This window comes from Jatropha curcas, chromosome 7 (assembly GCF_041381405.1).
Source record: "Jatropha curcas cultivar XTBG-Jc1 chromosome 7, XTBG_Jcur_1.0, whole genome shotgun sequence".
Taxonomy (NCBI): domain Eukaryota; kingdom Viridiplantae; phylum Streptophyta; class Magnoliopsida; order Malpighiales; family Euphorbiaceae; genus Jatropha; species Jatropha curcas.
In genome coordinates, this window is record NC_143157.1 from 30,080,049 (window position 1) to 30,101,911 (window position 21,863).

The 21,863-nt window shown below is 36.4% G+C and overlaps 4 protein-coding genes and 1 pseudogene across 10 annotated transcripts in view; 4 read left to right on the plus strand and 1 right to left on the minus strand.

Annotated features, from left to right (window-relative positions):
• Nucleotides 1-3,689, plus strand: part of LOC105643596 (calcium-dependent lipid-binding family protein) — a 38,593-nt gene extending 34,904 nt beyond the window's left edge. For 4 of the 6 annotated variants that reach the window (XM_089724192.1, XM_089724195.1, XM_089724196.1 and 1 more), the window contains 6 exons: nt 451-672; nt 1,002-1,358; nt 1,865-2,023; nt 2,115-2,402; nt 2,793-3,003; nt 3,315-3,689. In XM_089724192.1, coding sequence (XP_089580318.1) covers nt 451-672; nt 1,002-1,358; nt 1,865-2,023; nt 2,115-2,402; nt 2,793-2,948 — 1,182 coding nt within the window. In that variant the 3' untranslated portion in view covers nt 2,949-3,003; nt 3,315-3,689. Of the gene's footprint in view, nt 1-450; nt 673-1,001; nt 1,359-1,864; nt 2,024-2,114; nt 2,403-2,792; nt 3,208-3,302 lie in introns of those variants that run through there. The other 2 variants (XM_089724194.1, XM_089724193.1) reach the window with 2 other exon arrangements.
• A 127-nt stretch (nt 3,690-3,816) lies between these two features.
• LOC149495169 (zinc finger BED domain-containing protein RICESLEEPER 2-like) lies at nt 3,817-6,534 on the plus strand (annotated as a pseudogene). Its single transcript, XR_016321792.1, has 2 exons — nt 3,817-4,218; nt 4,353-6,534. The product of XR_016321792.1 is annotated as a zinc finger BED domain-containing protein RICESLEEPER 2-like (transcript).
• Nucleotides 6,535-9,415: 2,881 nt separating this feature from the next.
• LOC105643597 (Pectin lyase-like superfamily protein) lies at nt 9,416-11,923 on the plus strand. The gene is made up of 6 exons (XM_012228760.4): nt 9,416-10,095; nt 10,220-10,387; nt 10,518-10,562; nt 10,658-10,865; nt 10,949-11,030; nt 11,205-11,923. Exons 1-6 carry the CDS (start codon nt 9,643-9,645, stop codon nt 11,704-11,706), a joined length of 1,458 nt encoding a protein of 485 aa, XP_012084150.1. The 5' UTR covers nt 9,416-9,642; the 3' UTR covers nt 11,707-11,923.
• A 274-nt stretch (nt 11,924-12,197) lies between these two features.
• Nucleotides 12,198-14,246, plus strand: EMB2786 (COMPLEX 1 LYR-like protein). The gene is made up of 4 exons (XM_012228762.3): nt 12,198-12,511; nt 12,620-12,664; nt 13,731-13,828; nt 14,011-14,246. Exons 1-4 carry the CDS (start codon nt 12,458-12,460, stop codon nt 14,087-14,089), a joined length of 276 nt encoding a protein of 91 aa, XP_012084152.1. The 5' UTR covers nt 12,198-12,457; the 3' UTR covers nt 14,090-14,246.
• Nucleotides 14,247-15,682: 1,436 nt separating this feature from the next.
• Nucleotides 15,683-20,549, minus strand: LOC105643599 (boron transporter 1). Its single transcript, XM_012228763.4, has 14 exons — nt 20,263-20,549; nt 19,978-20,036; nt 19,532-19,718; nt 19,283-19,365; nt 18,942-19,134; nt 18,671-18,809; nt 18,286-18,451; nt 18,007-18,173; nt 17,727-17,900; nt 17,542-17,637; nt 17,291-17,428; nt 16,707-17,026; nt 16,326-16,593; nt 15,683-16,177 (listed from the first exon to the last, which is right to left on the minus strand). The coding sequence occupies exons 3-14, from the start codon at nt 19,633-19,635 to the stop codon at nt 15,914-15,916; spliced, it is 2,112 nt and encodes a 703-aa protein (XP_012084153.1). The 5' UTR covers nt 19,636-19,718; nt 19,978-20,036; nt 20,263-20,549; the 3' UTR covers nt 15,683-15,913.
• Between the last annotated feature and the right edge of the window lie 1,314 nt (nt 20,550-21,863).

The window sequence follows — 21,863 nt, forward strand, 5'->3', positions numbered from 1 at the left end:
AGGATTAGGCATGGCATAGACTCGGTTTGATTGAAGCTGGCCTGAAAGTTGAACCAGAACCTAAAAATTATTGAAAATAAAATTTATTAACATTTTCCCAAATTCCTCCTTTTTCCAAAAAAGAAAAATTTGTATAACATTGGAATTGAATTCCCATTAAATTTTTTCTTCCAGAAAAAAATGCACATAACAGTTGAACCGTGTCAGAACTGTTGGTTATGGAACCTTGCTGGTACTGAAATTGGCAGTTCACGGGCTGGTTCAAGGTCAGTTTCAGATTTGGAGAAACTTGAACTGGCAGTTAAATGAACTGCTCATGCTTATTCAGGACCATGTGACTTAAGAGATTTTTCTATGCTCAACTCATAAGATACTGGATCCACTGATTGATGTTCCTCCTTTGATATTATTCAAAATTTGAGTAGAGTTGCTTTGATATTTGTTAATCAGGTGAGAATAAACCAAAGATTTCATGAGAATATTTGCATGAGGCAGAGTGCTATGATTAGCATTGCTATTTCAAATATTAAAAAGGATGTTCTTGGTCAACCTCTTCAACTGCTCTCTGGTGTTGATATATTGGGTAATGCAAGCAGTGCCCTTGGACATATGAGTAAAGGTGTTGCCGCTTTATCAATGGACAAGAAGTTCATCCAAAGTAGACAGAGACAGGTTTGTTATAGAAATATGACTTCTTTGCTTGACTGGACCATATGTAACTGTAAACATTGTGAATATGCACTTAATGCTTTTTACTGTAGCACCATATTTTCAATGGTCAAAGCTACATGTATGTTGAAAGCTTGAAGCTGATTAATCGCCCACCTAGATACAATTTAATGAAAAGTCAAAATAATTATGTAATATAGGGAAAAGGTAGACAATGTTCCAACATTCCACATGGTGATGAGAGTTTATTACTCAACATATTGATCTCATTCCTTTTAATTTCCTCTTAGCGATAGGATTGGTTAACCGTGGAATTTCCTTTTTCCAAGCAGGAGAATAAAGGTGTAGAGGATCTTGGTGATGTTATCAGGGAGGGAGGCGGTGCTCTAGCAAAGGGACTTTTTAGAGGAGTCACTGGCATTTTGACAAAGCCTCTTGAGGGTGCAAAAACATCTGGAGTTGAGGGTTTTGTTCAGGGTGTTGGAAAAGGAATAATAGGTGCAGCTGCTCAACCTGTTAGTGGAGTTTTGGATCTTTTGTCAAAGACCACTGAAGGTGCCAATGCTTTTAGAATGAAGATAGCATCTGCTATAACTTCAGAGGAACAATTGCTTCGCAGGAGACTTCCTCGTGTAATTGGTGGTGATAATTTGCTTCGACCTTACAATGAGTACAAAGCCCAAGGGCAGGTACTTACTGCATTTTGATTTTCAATTTGCATGGAGCAGTTTGTTGAAAGCTCCTTTTTCCTATGCTTCCTCTTTCTTATGATGTTTGAAGGATGTAGCTGCATATTATTAGCAACGAGGATAGTAGAATTTTTCAAGGGCTTTTGCTGCTATCACAAATTTTGTTGGAATTAATGTCTTATTCTGGTGTTAAGTCAGTCTTATTGTGGAGTAGTGAAACAAATTAATAACTTTTGTGTAATAGCCACTGCATCATAAGCCATTTGCTCATGCCTGCTGTGTCTTAAGTTGTTGTACTATTGCAGAATGCACTTTTAGCCAGTTGCATTTTTATGATTTTACTCCCCTTACATGCATTAAACTGCTTAATATTCTTTTTCTATTTTACTCTCCAGACATGAAAACTTGCATTGCTGTGCATTTTCAGGTGGTTTAAGTTGCATTTTACTTTGATCTCATGTTACATTAATGTGATCATCACTCGAGTCTCTGTTGTCATTGTGAAGGTTATACTGCAGCTGGCAGAATCAGGTTCATTTTTCAGTCAGGTTGATCTTTTTAAAGTACGGGGGAAATTTGCCTTGTCAGATGCTTATGAAGATCACTTTATGCTCCCTAAGGGAAAAGTTGTTGTGGTGACCCATCGAAGAATAATTTTATTACAAGTAAGTCACCTGGATGAGAAACAAAATATTGTCCATTATTAATCAATGCCTGAGGACCCTGACCTTGACTGAAAATTTTTACTCCCTTCAGCAACCCTCCAATATTATTGGTCAGAGAAAATTCAGCCCAGCAAGGGATCCATGTTCAGTGTTGTGGGATGTACTATGGAATGACTTAGTGACTATGGAATTGACTCACGGAAAGAAAGACCACCCAAAAGCTCCGGCTTCCCGGCTGATACTTTATTTAAGGAGTAGACCAGCAGAGGGTAAGGAACACGCTCGGAAAATAAAATGTAACCGTGAAACTGATCAGGCTCTTGAAGTCTACTGTTCAATTGAGCGAGCATTGAACACTTACGGGAAGAACCTATCAAAGGTTAGTTTCTTATTCTATGCCTATTCTGTTTGTATGAGCTATTTCTGATTCTCCTATTCTAATTTGACATTCCTGGCATGCCTGCAACTTCTTTTTAGACAGAAGTCAGGAAGCATGGGAATTTCAGATATCTAATGAATTTTCAGAACTGCTATAATACAAGGTTGTTAACTGAAGATTCATAATGCTTGCAGAGAGTCGACATAAATTTAAGTCTTATATTTATTTATTTATTTTTATTGGAGAATTTAACAATCTATACAGCGGCGACATTCATTGGTTGAACTTGGCACCATATAACTAGAAGATGCTGCTATTCATGGGATAACAGCATTCTGTCTGAACAGTTGATGTTTTTCTTGTATAATAATTACTGATAATGTTATTCAGGAAATGCTGAAAAATAGAGTGATGAAGCCATATACGCCAGGTGCAGAAGCAGCCAATGTTGAAGTGATGCCAAAAGAAGGGCCTTACTCCTGGTCTCCCCAGCAGATGCCTCCATTACTTCCTATGAATTCAGCTTTTGGTAGCAGCCCGAATTGATTTGGCGACCCAGTGCCTGTGGGCGGTTTTCATTTTAGCTTTCTGCTGAAATCAGGTTGTAAAACTTTTCGCCAGTAAAAGATCTCCACTAATTGTTAGTGAGACGCCTATTTCTTACATGAATTGGTTGGTCTGCTTGATTAATCAATGAGATTTTTCCACACCAATCTGCTACGTTGTAGGGCATGCATTTTCCAGTTCCAGATCCATGGAAAAGAAATTTCTTCAATAACTAGCTTTTCTGTGCTGTTCTTTATTATTATTATTATTATTATTAATTATTATTTTATCTAGAAAATTGTTGGTCTTTGTAGTCACAATCCCCTAACTGGGAGGCTAAAGTTGAACTTCTAGTGTTTTGTGCAGGTATGGACCAGAAGCATGGGTTTGAATGGGGATCAACCAAAATGCAACAAGGTTTCTCGTGCAAGAGTGTAAATTTTAGGATTGTCAAAAAAATCAAAATTTTTGATGATTAAAGCTTGTGCAGAAAATACCTAGTTAAAAAGTACATATGGTAGCTCTCTGAGATGTATAGTTATTGATAGTTTCTTGTGCACGCCTATTATTGTCGCCCCTTTGTGCATGGTGACGAAACTTTTGCAATTGTGAACATTAACTAGCCAGTAGTATGCATCGCTTATTACAAGCATAACTCTTTTATTGCAGTTAGTATTGCATGGATATAAATAATACTGTAAATAATGCCGTAACGTGGGTAAATATTGTTTCAGAATTTTACTTTTTTGTTGTTTTTAATTAGTTGTCAAAACATCAGTTAAGAAAGCAGCGCTTTCCCCCGCTCCAAATGTTCTTTTTATTATAGTTTAGTAACATCCCAAGAAGCCATTATAAGAAATAAGATTTTGTACAACAATCAATTTGAACATCAAAAGTTGTTTCCTCAGAATTTCAAACCGGACACGACTCATTCGCCTAGACTTTCCTCTCCATTAAGAAATTTTTTCGTTTTTGGAGGAACTTCCGACGTCCGCAGCGGAGGCCATTCGCAAAATGCATGCAAAACTTATAACTCTTGAAGGTGAATAGGTAATGCAGTAGCCATTGGCCCACTGGTCCGTCCAATGCTCTATTTGTTACTATTGAATTGAATAAAATAAAAACCAACAATTAAAACGACATCGTTCGTTTCGTTGCCTTGCGCGTGATATTTCCCGCGCATTAGAACGTAGTCTCGCAGTGATATGATATTAGTCTATAACCTAAACTAAGCCTCTGCTGTTTCTTCTGCTCCAATCCTTCTAATCAGGTTCGTTTTCTTATCGATTGCCTTGTTTGTTTACTTATTATTACTTATACTCAGTTTGTGGTTTCTGAGTTAGGGTTTTTAGTTCTTGTTATCTTGTTAAGCTTTCTAGGTTAATGGTCTGATTTTCTTATTAGATATGTCTGGAGATAATGCTAAAGGCGGTAATGATGAGATCCAAGTGAACTGCACTGCTTGCGGACACGAATATTGTGGTGACAGCTTTGGTGGTGATTGTTATTATTCTGTTGAATCCGATTGTTCTTTTATGTCCTTTTTCTCTCTGCATTCAGTTTTTCGTTTCCGAGTTAGGATTTTTAATTTTAGTTATCTTGTTAAGCTTTTTAGTTAATGGTCTGATTTTCTTGTTAGATTTATATGGAGATAATGCAAAGAGGGGGATGATGAAATCGAAATGAAATGCAATGCTCGCGGGCATGAATATTCTGGTGGCAGCTTTGGTGATGATTATTGTTCTGCTGAATCCGATTCAGATGATGAGATTATTCACAATGTTTATGTTGATTATGAAGAAAAGAAGCTTCGAGGGCTTTGGCAGTGCTGACCTGCGTTGAAGATATTTTACCAAAGCATGGTTTTACTATTCAATTATTACGTAAGAGTCATCCGATGCTTAGAAGTGCAAGTTTTGATGCGCTGCCAGCTGAGTGCCTTAACATTTATGAGGAATGGAAGGTGAGAGCTAAAGGGGTCTTGAGAAATTTGGATGGACAAAATTAGCCTTTCTGTTGATGTTTTAAGGTGCCCATCAGCTGGTGAGTATTTGTGCTTGAAAGCACATTTCATTGATGTTGATTGGAATTTGAGAAATTGAGTAATAGGTTTTAGGCCTATTACTAGGTTATCTGATGATGATTTTTTGGATGGGCTCATTCTGAAGTCTATAGTTGACTTGGAGATTGGCCAAAAAGTATCAAATATTACTTTGGAAAACTGTTATTACTATGATGAAGGAATTGACGCCATTAAAGATTTCGTGCAACAAAAGAGGAAGCTTCCATTTGGTGGTCAGCAGTTTCGTTTGTATTGTTGTGCTGATATCTTTAAATTAATGGTGAATGATGCATTCAATGAGATATCTAACACTGTCTAAGGTTGATGAAGTTATGAGTTTTGCAAGACCAACATATACTTGGTATAATGCGTACACAAATCTAAAGAGGCTTTAGAGTTGGAGGCCAAGGGGGAATGGAGCAACGAAGAGTGTGGATACTATGACAAGTGTTCTGCTGATGAGTGGAAAAAGGTTGAAGGCGTTTGTAAACTTTTAGAGGCTTGTACAATGCTGCGGAAGCTGTCTTTGAAGCAAAACAACCTACTGCAAACATCTATCTTAATAGTCTTTATGAGGTTCGCGCAAGTCTTGCTCAGACATCTTTTGGCTCATATAGTTTTATTAGCCCTATAGCTAAGAAAATGCTTGAGAAACTTGACAAGTATTTTCATGGTTTTGGCAATTGCTGAAGTGATGGATCTGCGATGCAAGATAAAATGCCATGAGGTCTCTTTGGCAAATCATGTTGGAAACCATGGCAGCTCGGATTCATCTACTGTTTTAACAGCCATTCAGGGTCTTTATGAAGATTATGTACCTCTTTTCTCTCAAAGCAGGAAATCAATGACTGATTAAACTTCTTTGAACTTGAAAGAGGATTCTTCCATGGGAGTGGGAGTTTCTGATGATAACTCTGCTGTGTTAGAGAAGTACCAGCAATTTGTTGAAGAACCTGATTATAAGCCTTTGAAGTCAGAGCTAGAGCTGTATTTGGAAGATGAAATATTGCCCTTGAGCCAGGATTTTGATATATTGAGTTGGTGGAAAGCTGCAAGCCCCAAGTATCCTGTTCTGTCAAGGATGGCTAGTGACATTTTGGCCATTCCTGTTTCTGTTGTGACTTCACCAGAAGCATATTGCACAGTTGAGAGAGAAATTGGTCGTTGGTTGGCTTCCTTACAACCAGACCTAATGAGTGGATTGATGTGTACTCGAAGCTGGGGCTCTCCTGAAACAAAATCCAGTATTCGTTCTCTGATTGAGGATGATTTTATGGATTTTATGGAAGAGTCAGAAGTAGCAGAGGACATTGTTTCCTTTTATAGGTAACTTCGATTGTCCTTGCAGCTGACAAATTTTGTCCTAGTATTGTTTTGGAGACTTCCTACATGCAACTTCCTTTTGCACTAGAAGTGAAGTGGTACCAGTGCAGTGATTGCAATAACCTTAGTCTCTTGATAATTGAACATAAGCATATCTTCTATTTGCTGCAATGTTATAATTTGTGTAATTTTGTTTCCTCATTATCAGCCTCTTTGCCCATATGAATCCTTTGCTTCTTTTTAGCCTCTTGCTAACGATATTCATGATTATGTTAACCGTTGCATTGCACGTTTTCATCTATCTTTGTCCAGTTGATCAATGTCTAACTAGTTTGTTGCCTTGCCGGCCAAAATTGACAAATGCCTTGCGACTTTAAAATTAATCCAAACCTGATAACGGTTTCCCAATTAAGGTTTCTAATGCACCAAAAAGAAAAATGATGTGAAATCACTTCTTTTTTTTTTTTTTTTTTGTTTTTATTCTCCCATGAAACGAGGTTTAAGAAGGCAAGGCACCCAAGGTACAATTTTCTCATGTAGAAAGTAGACAGAGAACAGAACAGCAACCATAATACTATTATTTGCACGTGATAAGTCAGCCAGACAGATGTTGTTTTTTTAGCTTATTCTCCTCCAACAAGCAACAATGTCTTTCTCCTCGTGTTTCCGCTTCACTGGTTAAAACATTTTTTACATTTTTACTCTCTCTGTTTCTTTTTTTAGTCATTTTCCTAATTTCAAATCAGATTGGCATTATACGCACTGATGATTCCTCACGGGTCTTTCTACTCACAGTTAGAAGATCACGGCAGTACAGACCGATAAAGCTTTTCATTTTTTTTTTTTTTTTTTGGTTTTTGTCACTTGAGCAAATAATTAATTGTTCGATGCATGTCTTCCAAGCATAATAGATCCATAATTGTGAATTTTTATTAACAGGGGATTAAACCAGCAGAAGTGGATTGCATGTCTAGACAATAAATTTATAGTTGAGAGAGTTGTTTCATGTATTATAAATACAAATTGCGTGTTGACTAAAATTATTTTATTAAAAACTGTGAAATTTAACTTTTTGGTATTATACTAAGGCTAGCAAATTAAAATTTTTCAAAAATATATGAATTTAAAAGATACTACCAGGATAGTAAGCCGTCTATCAACATTCAAACTATTAGGTGTCAATAAGTGCATGGAAAATAGTAGATTTGCTTACAAGTAATTGCTAATGCTAATGTTTTATGTCACGTCTGATGTCTTTTGCAATTAAGAATCTAATCCTCCCTGTAATCCTTTTCATCTTATCATCACCCGTGACACCCATAAAATACCAACTCGTCAATTCTGAACCTACACGTGTCACCCATCTTAAAACATTTTGAAATTAATCGGCTGCATGTGAATTTATGTTTCCAACTCCATTTACATAAATAGCCAATCATATTCATATAAAACCACCTAACCACTATTGTGGAGCGGGAGCGGGAGCGTGTGGCGCGTGCAACTTGCTTAATCCTACTTGTCATGGCTCACCACCACAAGCATTGCTGTTCCAGTTTTCCTCACGGGACAAAAAGTGCAATACCCAAATTCTGAATATCAGGTAACCCTAATTTTTGAGTCCCTTAATGCAACCCGCCCGTGACACATAAAAACAAACACTTTTTTTTTAAAAAAAATTTATAACTACCTGTATTCTAAAATTTATTGAATTTCGACTATACCCGAATATTGCATGATTCATATTTATATTAATCAGATAAATTTAATTTTAAAAATCTTGTTCTCATTTTTTTATTATTTATATTTATATTTTGTATGCGATGGGCCATAAATGAGATTTGGACTACTCATGAAATGGTTTAATTCTATTGTCGCGGACCTACTACATGCTTCCTACTTGTATGGCCCCAAAGTTGGCAAAACAACAATAAAGAGTCACGAGACTATCTCTTATTTTAAATCACCACATTGCCACAGCTTCTACCAATTTTTCTTTAATTATTTTTATTCCTGTACATGCAGTACCATAACTCTCTCTCTCTCTCTCTCTCTCTCATAAAAGAACAAGCAGAACATGTGCGTTATAAATTGCTGATGTGAATTTGCAGCACCCATTAAACCCAAAACCAATAACAGTTAAAAGCTTTTTATATGCTCATAGGGTTAGCATTCTGTGAAAATGATGCAAAAAAGCTTGCTCCTAACCACTCTAACGCTTCATTTGTTCTCACAACAATACAATACGTACAAAAATAGTTTATGTCTAAAGGTGGATAAGTTACAAATAGGATGGACAAAGTTACACTTTTTTTTTTTTTTTTTTTTTTTGAATGATTCCTATTTCCTAAACCTCTTCTTGACCAGTTAGTAAGAATTGTTTCATTTTAATTCCTAATTAAACTATTTGTAAGGATTAATCAATCATTTGATACTTAATCAGTATTACCAGACAGCTAAACCAGTTTAATATCATTATTCTACAAGCAACCATAATTCCTTTAGATGATTACTAGAAGTACCTGATCTCTTTGAATGATCCTTGATTACCATTTAAATGTCGTAACCCACTATTTATATTTTACATATATAGTGAGAGAGATTTCTTTTTTTCTAAAACAATAAGTTCTTTTGTTTTTTATGCAAATATGTTATTTTGGGAAACTTTGAATACAAATAAAGAATTAAGACTGCATCTGGTTTTGGCACTGTCCTCTAGAAAACAAGAGCCTCAAACTAGTTCACAAGCTCATACTATTGCAGGTGATGAAATCCCTTTTTATGAAAATCAAATAAGAAGAAAAAAAAAAAAAAAAAAAGGAAAACGGACCACTTTACATTGAAACCAAATGCATTGGAAATTAATTTATTACAAGAGAAATAAATAAAAAGGGTTATGACCAACACATGGATTTCCCTTTCCCTTTGCCACACAAGGACTGATCAGAGACCTCTCTAAGCTCTTTTAACCCTTCTCCTTATTATTGAAAACGATGTTTCAATCAATTCAAACGTGACACGTGTCTACTTATGCTTTACAGTAGTTTCTTTGTTCATGTATAAAATAAATGCCTCTGCTTCATAATGCTTCTTCAACTTATAAGCTTCACTAGTTGTTAATATACATTCTTTGTTCTCTCTCTCTTTCTCTTGTTTTTTCTCCTCCATTGAATTTGGCTTCACCAAAATCAGTGAACCTGAGATTCTTTTGTGGGCATTCTTCCAAGGAATTATTTGTGGTTCTTGCTCTCACATTTAAATTTTCTTAGACTCTTCTTCTTTATAGAGTTGAAGTTCAATTCATTGGCTTTCATGGAGCTCGTTCGTGGATTGTTAATTATTGGGATATCAATGATTATTCTGCTAGAGAATTCAAGTAATGTAGTAGGAAGATACCATTATCACAAGCCAAAGAACAAGTCTTCAAAACATGCAGGGACCGGGTCCCCTGTTTCTCCATCCCCTGATAATGCCCCTGATCCTGAAGATCCCTCTGTTCCTTCTTCCCCTGTTAATCCTCCTCAGGTTCCATCAGACCCTTACCCCAATGATCCTGGCAACAACTCTACCTCAGACTGCATTTTCGACGTAACATCTTACGGTGCAGTCGGTGATGGTTCCACTGATGACACTGCCGCTTTCAGGGAAGCTTGGAAAGCTGCCTGCGCAGTGGAATCAGGGGTTATTCTGGCTCCTTCAGGCTATGTCTTTATGATCACTTCAACTATTTTTACAGGGCCTTGCAAGCCAGGACTTGTTTTTCAGGTGAGCCTTTCTCAATAAACAAAAGATTTCCATTTTGTTTCTTTTTTTTTTTTTATATATGTATATATAAAAGGGAGAAAATATTGGTCACTTAAAAGCTGTAACTATTTCTGTTTGTGAACAGATTGATGGGTGCCTAATGCCACCAGATGGACCAGATTCATGGCCAAAAGCAGATAGCCAAAAGCAGTGGCTAGTTTTTTATAGACTTGATGGTATGACTCTCACTGGAAAAGGAACTATTGAAGGCAATGGAGACAAGTGGTGGGATCTCCCCTGCAAACCTCACAGGGTAATTTTGCTTTATCTACACTTGCTCTCTGTTTTCGGAATATTTTCATTAACTATATGATTCTTTTGATGAATAATAATGAACCCCTCTTAGAATTCAATTAATAATGCCATACTAAATCTGATTTCAGGGTCCTAATGGAGGTTCCTCGAAAGGACCATGTGACAGCCCAGCAGTAAGTCATAATTAAACAACCAAATTACATCACCGCTTTTTTTATTTTAAGTTTCATATATTAATTAACGTCCGTAACTGTTTGTTTTGATTCAGCTAATTAGGTTCTTCATGAGCTCCAATCTAGAAGTCAGTGGCTTAAGGATTCAAAACAGCCCCCAATTCCACATGAAATTCGACGGCTGCGAAGGAGTTCTAATAAATCAGCTGTCTATATCTTCTCCTAAGCTTAGCCCCAACACAGATGGAATCCATATAGAAAATACAAAGACAGTTGGAATATACAACTCTTTCATTAGCAATGGTACACTAAACCAAAAGCATCTCTCTTTTTATTTTGTCTGCTGTAAAAATACTTACACAATTGCCATTTCCTGGTTAATGCAGGTGATGATTGCATATCAATTGGCACTGGATGCTCCAATGTTGACATAGAAGGTGTAACCTGCGGGCCTAGTCACGGGATTAGGTACGTACTGTCTTGCCTTTATTAACTATCAACCATCAAGTGCCTGCCTGTGTCAAATGCTGCTGCTATAAATTGTTGATTAATAATTACACCATCTTCCAATTCTAATTCTTTTCTTTCTTCTTCTTGCTTTTTCTTTCTTCTTTTGTTTTTTTTTTCCCAAAAATTCTGCAGTATCGGGAGCCTAGGAGTACACAATTCCCAGGCATGTGTTTCCAACATAACAGTGAGCAACGCAATTATAAGAGATTCAGATAATGGAGTTAGGATCAAGACATGGCAAGGCGGGACGGGGTGTGTCTCAGGCATATCTTTTCAGAACATTCAAATGGAGAATGTTAGAAACTGCATGATCATAGACCAATACTACTGCTTATCAAAGGGTTGTCTAAATCAGACCTCAGCTGTCTTTGTAACAGATGTTTCATACAAGAATATTAAGGGCACGTACGATGTTAGAACCCCACCAATCCATTTTGCTTGCAGCGACACTGTACCCTGCACTAACATAACTTTATCAGAAGTTGAGCTTTTACCAGAAGAAGGGGAACTAGTGGATGATCCATTTTGCTGGAATGCTTATGGGATTGAAGAAACAGTTACTATACCTCCTTTAGAGTGCTTAAGAGATGGGGAGCCTGAAAGTGTGCAAGAGGTCGCTGCTTATGGTTGCTAAAATTATTAATGTTATATGTTGATAATGGTTTTATATTTACTTACTATAGAATACTTAATTAGCATCCATCCCTATTAGGGTTTTTCTCCCCCTATTGTGTGATGAAATTGTAGGGGTCTATTTTTTTGGCCCTATATATTATATTGTAATAGGCGGTCCAATATTTACTTGTATGATTATTACAAATTTTTATTAGTGGTTTCCAATTTTTATGCTACATGTTTTCATCTCTATCACTACGTTTTATTTTAAATTCAAATGATGCATGTAAAATCAAAATGCATAAATTTTGGCAAGCTCGGTATTTTTATAGGTCAATTCAACAAGAAAACATAGGTATGGTGGTGTTAGTTAGGATAATAATAAATAACATAAATTTTATAAAGACGAAAATATAAATTCGCTTCCGAAAAATATACTGTACGGAGAAGTTAGAAAATCTAACGCGGATGGGATTAAAAGTTAACGACAGGCGGCAACGGCACTAGAGAATTCACTCGTTCTAAGCATCCGTTTCCCTAGAACGACCAACCCAATTGGTAAACGACATTTATTTCAGGACACGTAATCACGCAGGCGGCAGGTCTTCTACTAGTTGCCGAGCAAACTTTAATCAGCGAAAATTGCCCCTCGCTCGTTCATCGACCGCAAGTAAAGTTGAATACTTGTAGCGTGTAGGAGGGGATCGTTTGCGACGCATTTGCTCCATTTTCTTCTTCTTCACACTTAAACACGAACAGATTTGCAAACCATGCCGTCTCTGCAAACAGCTTTGCCTCCAGAACTTGCCAATAACGTTATTCGGGTTAAGTATCATCTATTCACTCTATTGCTTTTCGTTTCCTGCCTTTTCTTTTTTGGAGTTCAGTTTCACAATAGGGTTCATTGATAGAGGTCTTCCTAAAAATTGCAGCTTTATCGCGAGTGCCTTCGAAGAGCTAAATATATTGGTCATCGGGTAAATAATCTTTTCCCATCGTTTTTAATGCAATTTATGTTATATTATGCAAGTAATTAGCTTTATTTATGGGTTTATTTCTAATGGAATATTGATTCTCAAATTCTCAGTATTCTGATTAAAGTCATTTTACCAAGTAAAATGGCACCATATTGTCTTACATTCATTTGCTTGCTTGATTTGGATCCTTGGACAACACGAGGACTGCAATGATAGATTTAGGGAAGAGTTGGCCTTACAGAACTCGGATTAACAAGTGCTTTATATTGCCCCTGTTTTCCTTTATTGTTTTTATTTTAATTTTCTATATCAGCTACATTGTTGGTCCTTTTTGTGTCTGCATTTCAAAGATTAGGCTCCTGATTGCTCCTAGCTAGGGATAGAATTGATGGAGATAGAAGATTTTGGCAATGAAGTTAGTTGAAGGGATCATAGCAAATCGATGACTTTATGAAGTGAACTGCTGGTGGTTGTCAGTTCAAATGCTTTCATCAACTCATTGATCATTTGTTATATTCTAACCAATGGCGATTCATAGTGGCTGTTGATAGTTGATGCTAAATTGTTTGAGAACCAAAAGCGAAAATCTTTTCAATTTAGAAGTATGTATGAAAAATTTAGCAATGCAAACCTCTTTTACAATGAGGATGCAAAATGACTACCGTCTGTCCTTATTTTTCCTAAAACTGCAATTTTTAGCTGAAATTAATTTCATAAAAGATTAAAAGCACAATGTTTTGAATAAAAAAAGTTGGCCATTCTCTCGATTTGGAAAATGCATGTTATTCAAGTCACAAAGTAATTAGTGAATTCTCAAGGCCCTTGGTTCTGAAAATTGTATAGAGTTTGCAATCTTAAGATTAAGAATTATAATATTTCACCCAATTCCAATAAGATGTTTTGTAGTTCTACCCAAGTTGTTTAACACTTTAGCTTAGCTGAAGATTAGATATTTTCTTCAAGAATTACTTGTCTTGTATTTGTTTAACCTTCTATATCAATTCGTCAATGCATATCAAGTTGGCTTTGGGAAGTGAGCTTTGACCTTTCTTTACTTATTTTGCAGCAACATAACACAGAGCTTCTTGTTGGTATGGTTAGACAGCAGTTTAAAAGGAACATGCATGAGACAGATCCAGAGAAAATTCAGAAGTTGAAGGATGAGTAAGTTTACATACACCTTTTCGTCTCCCATGTGTTTACCCATGTTGAAAGGGCTACATCATCCTGTACACAGGCTGGAGTGGTGTACTAGGGGCACATGCATTGATACGTACAGATTCCCATTCCTTTTCTCTGATAGCAACATAATTGGAGATTTTAACTTGAGTTCTCCTGCTTTGCAGTGCTGCAAGGGGACTTATAAACCACATGCTTTATGAGTCCGAAGCGCTGTCCGGTCGTAAGTTGAGCAAGAGCACTTGATTTTTGTCTAGAATTTCTTGATCTAAGATTACAGGTGGTTTATTAGATGAAATTTTTAATAAAGAAAGAGCTTTTAGTGCTGTTATCATTTCCTGATGACCTAATATCTTGTGAGTTTTCAGGCATCTTATGCTAAATGAAATTTCATACTGGAAAATCATCCTGCTGACTTTCTAAATTTTGTTTTCTTCATTTTCATAAAAACATTAATGGTGCATGATAATAGAGTGAAGGGATATGCTAGGTGAAATTACATGGTACATTTTTATTGATAAAGCATTTAAAATGATTGCGACCTGCACTGGAGACTGAAATTTAATGCTGAAGGGGGGACCATAATTTCCCATTTTTCTTTTCTGTATGGTTTGATGTCACAGGTTTGCTCATTTTGTTATAGTTTGCAATCTCATCCTCCGGGCTAGCGTTATGGAGCAGCTGTATTTTGATCTTAAGAACTACCATAGTCTTAGCCAATTTTAAAACCCCTTTTATAGTGACACGGCCTCTTTAGGTCTCTGAGGACCCTAGTATCCACCTTCACTTCCGATCCACGGCTGCAACATCACGTACCTCTGTTTCAGGAATGATACAAAAGTAAAATGCTAGCTGATTAAGGCATGCACACTGCATTCGTAGATATAGCCACATACTATTGAGTAGGAGTATAATTTTCCTTCATTTGTCTTTTATACGTTTTAAGATAAAGTTTTAAGGTCAATTCATCCGTTCTTCATTTGTTCACTTCGCTCAGTTAATATTATTTTGTTTACCAAGTTGCATTTCACTGCCTGAAGAATCTTGAAGACACATGTAAGTTCTTCCAAATATCGTTCCAGCATCCTCTGTAGTTGACGACTAGGACCCTGCTAGAGTCGTCTACTCGCTTTTGGTGAAGCGAACTGACGTGGTTGAATCTAAGCCTTACGGTAAAAACCTGCTCCTACCAAAGATTAGGTCACCAATACGGGGTCGGGGGGTGGCTGGTGGTGGTGGTAACTTGAGTTCGTGCTGTTAGCCATAATCTGATTCGAGTACCGAAGCGGCAAGACGAGTTTTTTAATTTCTTTTGCTGTCGGTGGAATTTTTTTCCCCTCAAATTTATTAAATTTTAGTTGGAATCAATTGGAATTTGGAAGGCAGGGGGGTCAAAAGGAAATATATTTATATATATACTAATAGAAGAAGAATCTTGTCCTTGGTGGGGGTGGGGTTGCCCTCGCACGTATATACCAACTACCAACATTCCATGTGGAATACAAGAACGGGCCAAATTCACTCGTTAAGCTTTGACCGATATCATCTCATTTGCAAGCAAAGCCTACGCGGCACTGCCCTGTTGATCTGTCTACAGGTTTCTGTGGACCGACAAGTTCAGTCTCATCAGTTTTCATGGCAGTGCAATTATTTTTCACATGACGCAATTTCTTGCTGTTAAAACATTTCTCGTACTAGCACCTGTTTGTTCCTTAAGTGTCTGTGCAAGTGCATGTCTTCATACGATAAGTATAATAACAGAAAAAGATATATTTATAATTGAGAAGCAATCTTTCAAGTTCAAGAATATCCAAGTCTACTCATGCAAACACTCGACAGTTAGTGGAAATAACATGATATTTTAATTTCTTAGCTCGCTGGCTGGCTGGCTTTTTCCGATTACAAATTTCTTGGTGTTTGGTGGACATTTTACAATTACCATCCCATATTAACAACAAACGAACGACTGGGAATTCCCATTACAAGTTTCCTACATATTCATTACACTATCCTTGGCTGTAATTCTTTCTTCCTGGTTAATGAACGACGAAGACCACCAATATTTGGCAACTAACCACTTTTTCCCAAATTAGAGGGTCCTCTTCCGCCTTGTCGAGGACTTAGCTGCCTTCTTAGTTCATTCACTCGAGGGCTATACACCTTATCTGAAAACCGTGGGCTCTGAATGATCTTGCATTCTCTGGATGGTGTAGAAGTGGAGCTTGTTAGCCTGGGGCTGCGGATGCTTTTTAGCTCGCATCTGCTTCGAGTGATCATCCCATCTAAAATTTCTCCATCGTCTGCAAATGATGCTGATCTACTCATCTCTACCTCCTGGTATCAGACAATCAAAATTCCAAGAAATGATGATTCCCAAATGGCATGGAACTTGTATCAACCAATAATATGTGTGCAAGCGAGCTTTTTTAAGAATATGCAGAGGCCAAAGTTTTAAAAAAATGATATTAAAGCCAAAACTTACAGTTGCTAGATTGAAAGACATAGCTGGAGCCTCTTCGTATTCTGCAGCATCCAGATCCTGAAGGTGAGCTCCTTTGAAGAACTTGGGCAAAATGTATTGTCTCACAGGTACCAGAAGCATGATCATTAAAGGAAAAAGAACCCCAGCGATTGGAATCCATGTAATGCCAAAACAGACAAGCAAGTACGTAGTCTGAAAAATTGTAAATATTGCAATTGTCTTGAAAGGCACAGTCTCTACAAAAGTGGCATGGTATTCCTCCAGCACTCTGACAAAGAATGGAATTACTATGAGCAGGCAAAATCATAGAATCACAATCTCCCCAGAAATTATGAACATAGGTAAGGTAAGACAAAGAGGAAAAAGGAGTGAGTTGGCTACTTGTATCTCCTGCTTGGAGCAGTGAAAAGCAATAATATCCGCTCCCAGAACTGGTTACCGGGTAGGCTTTCAATGGCCATGAATGCAAAATAACCCCAGAGAACTGAGGTCGGGATCTTTTTTATGAAAGGCATGGCTGCAACACATCCCCCTACCATTATAGCTTGAAGCAAGTTACTTAGCCGCTGCTCTTTCACCTCAACGGGTAATAAATCATCAATCTCCTTTTCAACGTCAAATACTGTCTCATCAACCGGCGCATCAGTATTCCCCATGCTTGAGACCATCCTAATCGTTGAATCTTTCAATTCCTTTAATCCCTGCTCACACGAGTCAAAGTTAGTTAATACTCAGTCCCATATCAGTTTTATCAATTTAAAAGGAAAAACACGTAAATGTTGAATAATTCGCTGCAGAATGTAAATCTAAATGCAGTCATCTGAGACTTGCATAAGCCAATATATAAAATCTTGTTCCTGTCCCAAATGCCGGAACTTGAACTGCATGATGGATACGATTTGATCACCAAAAGTAACCTCTTTTAACTATGAAGCACCTGAAACACAAATAAAAAGTTGATGTACCTGAGCAGAAGGCTCCTGATAAATCAATGGGGTCTGCATCTGTTGATAGGCTTCTTGCATGCTTTCATACACTTGTCCCCAGCTTGAATTATCACTCATACATTTGCGTGCAATTGCTACAAGTCGATTACGAAGTAACTGCACAACATATAGTTTTTAATACTAAACAACTTATACAGATGCCCCACATCTTATCCGACATTTAATGGGGGAATGCACAAAATGCATATGCTCAGAGTTGGTGTGCATACTAGGTGCTTTAATGTCGCCAAACTCTTAGTATGCATGGGAGACTGTGGAATGACACCATTTGATGGAGGGATCCCAATAAGACCACATAAGATGACCTGCCACACCATCACATAATTTCAGATTCTTGACAATTCCATATTTTCCAATCATATAGAAGGGCCAAGCAGAGAAATCCATAGTGTACCATGAATCCTAAAAGAAGTAAATCATAGTGGAAAGAAGGAGGCTTTCTCAAGTTAAATTCTTTCTGTTGAGCAAGCTGTGACGCTACACTGTGGTCAAAATAATAGAGCACTGCAATCATTGTTGCCGGAATGAAAGCTCCAACTATATAGAGAACTGGTACGTTTAGCATATCCTGTCAATTTAATGCATACGCAATTAACGATATATTTGGTTCTAAAAGATAGGATAATTAGAAAACATAGAAGGAAAAAAGATAGCTCTCTGTTAACTATCCTTGCCTTCATGACAGTCCAGTTTTCATATGCGCCTGTTGACCATGGATTTGGACTAAAAAGACGCCTTGGAATTCCTTTTGGAATACTTTTTGATGGAATATAGGAAACAGCTGTCCAAACCAGCACCATCAATGGTACACCATAATCTGCTATAAAGCCTCGAAGAGATCCTGTGAGAAAGTAATAATAAATATTGTAAATAATGATTATAGGATATTACAAAGTCATGGTTGTTTGACTGCAATCGCTTAAAAAAAAAAAAAAAAAATTCAACACACCTACCAGAACCATAGCGCCAAGACCTTGCTTTTCTGCTTCTTAGTGCAGTCAGCAGAAGTCCAAATGAAAGAACTAAAGCAAACATTCCATTTGCGAATCTCCATGAGGATTCAAACTGAATTGACTTTGGATTTTCTCTTTCAGGTATGCGAAATTCATTAATAAGTCCCTAGCAAAACCAAACATAAAAATCAAAATATGGAACTAGACAAACTAAGGAAATGCAAATCAGCAATTAAAGCCATCAAAATCTGATCAACGTGGTGTATACAACTATTTTTTGCAAAATCATATGCATTGAATTGAGAAAAGTGATATTAGCAATATCTCTTTGATTAGGCAATTACAGATGAGAGTGAAAAGAAAAGATCAATGCTTGCATTCTTACTCTGATAGCTTCTTGCATGAAAAGCATGGCAATCAAAAGGCCAAACAGTTCTCCTGCAATACGAGTAAACCTATTGATAATGGAACAAGCTCCTAAGATAGCCAGTAGAAACAACAAGAGCGCCGTCCAAACACATACCCTGCACTTCCAAACAGCCATTTAAAGGCAGCAGACTGTTAAGTGTGAAAAAAAACAAAGGCAGAAAAGTAAAGATTAAAACACAAGACACAGAAAATTGATTCATTTGCAGGGAAAATATAAGATTATATACCATCCAGTCCATGCCAGGAAGAGTTTTGATCCCAAATCAGATCTACTTTTAGCAAAATTGAACATGAATGTGTACATAATTACAGTGGGCTCTGCGACTCCAAGGATCAGCAAAGGCTGACCTCCTATAATGGAATGTATAATTCCGCATAGTGCAGTAGAAGCCAATGTTTGAACTGCTGTGAGAACCCCATCTACCAAAATAAAGGAAATCACAAGAAGTTAAATTACATACTTAAAGACACAAATAAAGAAGAATAACCACTAAAATTGTGAGGGAGGAAGGCACTAGATAAAGAAGAAGAATAACCACTTTAAATAAGTTATGCTTATGTAAATTACCTGTTTCTCTATCTAGTTGTTCTCCAAATGAAATAACTGGAATTGCTGATGCAAAAAATATGTATGTGGTGGGTGCCAAAATCCTAAGAGAAATAGGAACAAGATACAAAGTTAGCATAATCATTTAAGACTATATTCAACAACAATAGAACTAAAACAGCTTAAACTTTAATACTGAACCGGGTTCATGGCACAATACTATAGTATGATATAAATATTGCAAAATCATATGGCAAGTAAAAGATGTACCTGAAGCCTGCCCTAAAACCACCCGTCCAATCCTGCTTGTAACACATCAATCTCCCTTTGAGATCATTCTTGATTCCTCGGAATGGTACAAAGCTCTCTTCCATAATTCCTTCGGAAATTAGGAATAAAAGCACTCTCTTCTATGCTTCAACTATGAGACCAAAACGCATAATTTTCGACAAAGATTCTGCATTTATGTCAAATGTTTCGGGCAAATAAGGTTTGCATTGAAGGAGAAATAAAATCTCTATCGTGGTCATTGAAGCACTACTCAGAATCTAAAAGCGCTAGATTAGACCATTGTATCCGTCGATGACAAGGATAGAAGTTAAGCCTCATATGCAAACAAGAACCCGAAAGAAAATAGTAATAATGTAGAAAGTACAAAAGCATTTAATGGTTAAACTGCTAATTAAACAAGCATTTTACTAGTGAAGAGCGATTACCTTGAAACAATGCAGATGGGGACGCACAGAAAGGATGCAAAAGCTCTAATTATATAGACCTGAAATAGAAAAAGAGGGACTATAGATTTGATGCTCATTCAAAAAGTAGGTCAAAAGAAAATGAAAGGAACATTGCTGCAAATGCTCCACCGCAGCGGAAAAAAACAAAAGTAGAGTTTTTAATAAAGGAATCCCAGAAGAGCGAAGAATCAAGGTAGAGAAAAAAAAAATGCAGTACATGGAAAGTTAAAAGATTCAGAGTAGATAAAAATGTAGAATACTTACCCAACTCAAAGAATTGGAAATGCAAAAGAAAGCAATTGTCTTTTTCCTTCTTTTATCTGGCTTTAGAGGGGAGAGATACAGAGAAAGCTAATAAAAGAGTGTTTTTCATGTGTATGTGTGAATATGAGAGAGAAGATGCCAGACCATGACAAGCTGGCCTTGAAAGAAGCAACCGAGTAGCTTCACTGATCTTTACAGTACCCTCGTCAAATTGCTTCGTGCTCTTTGTAATTGAATAATTTATCCGCAAACAAATGTATCCTTTGTATATTTACCGTATCATTAATGGAGAACAAAACAAGTAGTAGTGCAATTTATGGTGGTGCATTTGGTTGAATAGATACTCCAATGGATTTGATTCTCCATGCATGCATATTAAATACACATTACTTCAGAAAACAAATGAAATGATTTACAAAATTTATTGTCTACACTGTCAACTAAAAGAATCCTTTTTTTTTTTTTTTTAAATATTCTTTTTTTTCCATATATGATTATAAATATTTTAGTTTGAACCAAAACACTAAACACCATTTAAGATAATATGTGTTTTCCTTCGTTATAATTCCAGAAGAAGTGGTTAAAAACTTGAAAGTGTGGCAAAAAAAAAAAAAAAAAAAGAGAGGAGATTAATTTGGAAACAGCAAAATAAAGACTTAGTGATAAACTTATCGCCGTTGCGACAACCTCTCTACATGTTTTTATCCCAAAAAAAAGAAAAAGGAGCCTCATTTTGGCATGATATAAGCAGAGAAGTGATAATCAAATATCAAATACCATATTTTAGGAAAAGAAAGAAGTTGGAGGAACTTTGGGCTCTTTTGTCCATAATGATTATCAATATATATTCATTATACAATATATATTCATGAACCTCCAACAAAGCAACTTGCTATCAAAAGGAGCACTAGGTCTGAAGAAAAGCGATTTATTTTGCTTTTTTTATTATTATTATTATTATTATTATTATTGTGGGTACTTCCAAGTGATTGATTAAACATTAAAGTCTAAGCAAGAGCATTGTTGCCGTTCATTTTATTAAAAAAAGGGTAAAAAAATGAGAGTTATATTATAAAAATTAGGTATTTCATTTGGTTTAAGTGAAAATGACTTAAATATTTTAAATAAGAAGTTAAATATTAGTATGAAAATATTTGATTTTATTATTTTTTCTAATTTTAAATTTAATTATATATATAGTAATTATCCCATCTGATTTCGTGTCGCACAAATGAAATGACCAAACCCACAAAACTTTAAGTCGTACCCTCTTATCACTTACTGGGCATTTTATACAACAAAATATTTTTTTTTCCATCATTCATGGCGAGTGGAGTGGCGACAGCCTGACACGGATTATAAAGAATAAAAGTCAGGGCCTACGAATGCCGCCTGCTTTCCTTAATCAAAGCCCATAAATCATTTACACAAGTCCAAATAAAATGGACAAAGATTAGTTTAAGCAAGACGGAATTCGACTTTAAATTATAGCTTCATCCAAATAACCGATTGCATCAATGAAATAGCATCATTCTGCGAAGCTTTTGAAGACCAATGATAGAAAATGCAAGTCAGTGTTGTGCTAAGCAGATCATTAACCT

Coding starts and splice junctions, on each gene's coding strand:
- EMB2786 (XM_012228762.3), top strand. CDS start 12,458: ATGCCGTCTCTGCAAACAGCTTTGCCTCCAGAACTTGCCAATAACGTT. Junction 12,665..13,730: donor CTAAATATATTGGTCATCGG/GTAAATAATCTT, acceptor CTTATTTTGCAG/CAACATAACACAGAGCTTCT. Junction 13,829..14,010: donor ATTCAGAAGTTGAAGGATGA/GTAAGTTTACAT, acceptor CCTGCTTTGCAG/TGCTGCAAGGGGACTTATAA.
- LOC105643597 (XM_012228760.4), top strand. CDS start 9,643: ATGGAGCTCGTTCGTGGATTGTTAATTATTGGGATATCAATGATTATT. Junction 10,563..10,657: donor GACCATGTGACAGCCCAGCA/GTAAGTCATAAT, acceptor GTTTTGATTCAG/CTAATTAGGTTCTTCATGAG. Junction 11,031..11,204: donor GGGCCTAGTCACGGGATTAG/GTACGTACTGTC, acceptor AAAATTCTGCAG/TATCGGGAGCCTAGGAGTAC.
- LOC105643599 (XM_012228763.4), bottom strand. CDS start 19,635: ATGGAAGAGAGCTTTGTACCATTCCGAGGAATCAAGAATGATCTCAAA. Junction 17,901..18,006: donor AAAACTGGACTGTCATGAAG/GCAAGGATAGTT, acceptor TTAAATTGACAG/GATATGCTAAACGTACCAGT. Junction 17,027..17,290: donor ATCAGGAGCCTTCTGCTCAG/GTACATCAACTT, acceptor TCGTGTGAGCAG/GGATTAAAGGAATTGAAAGA.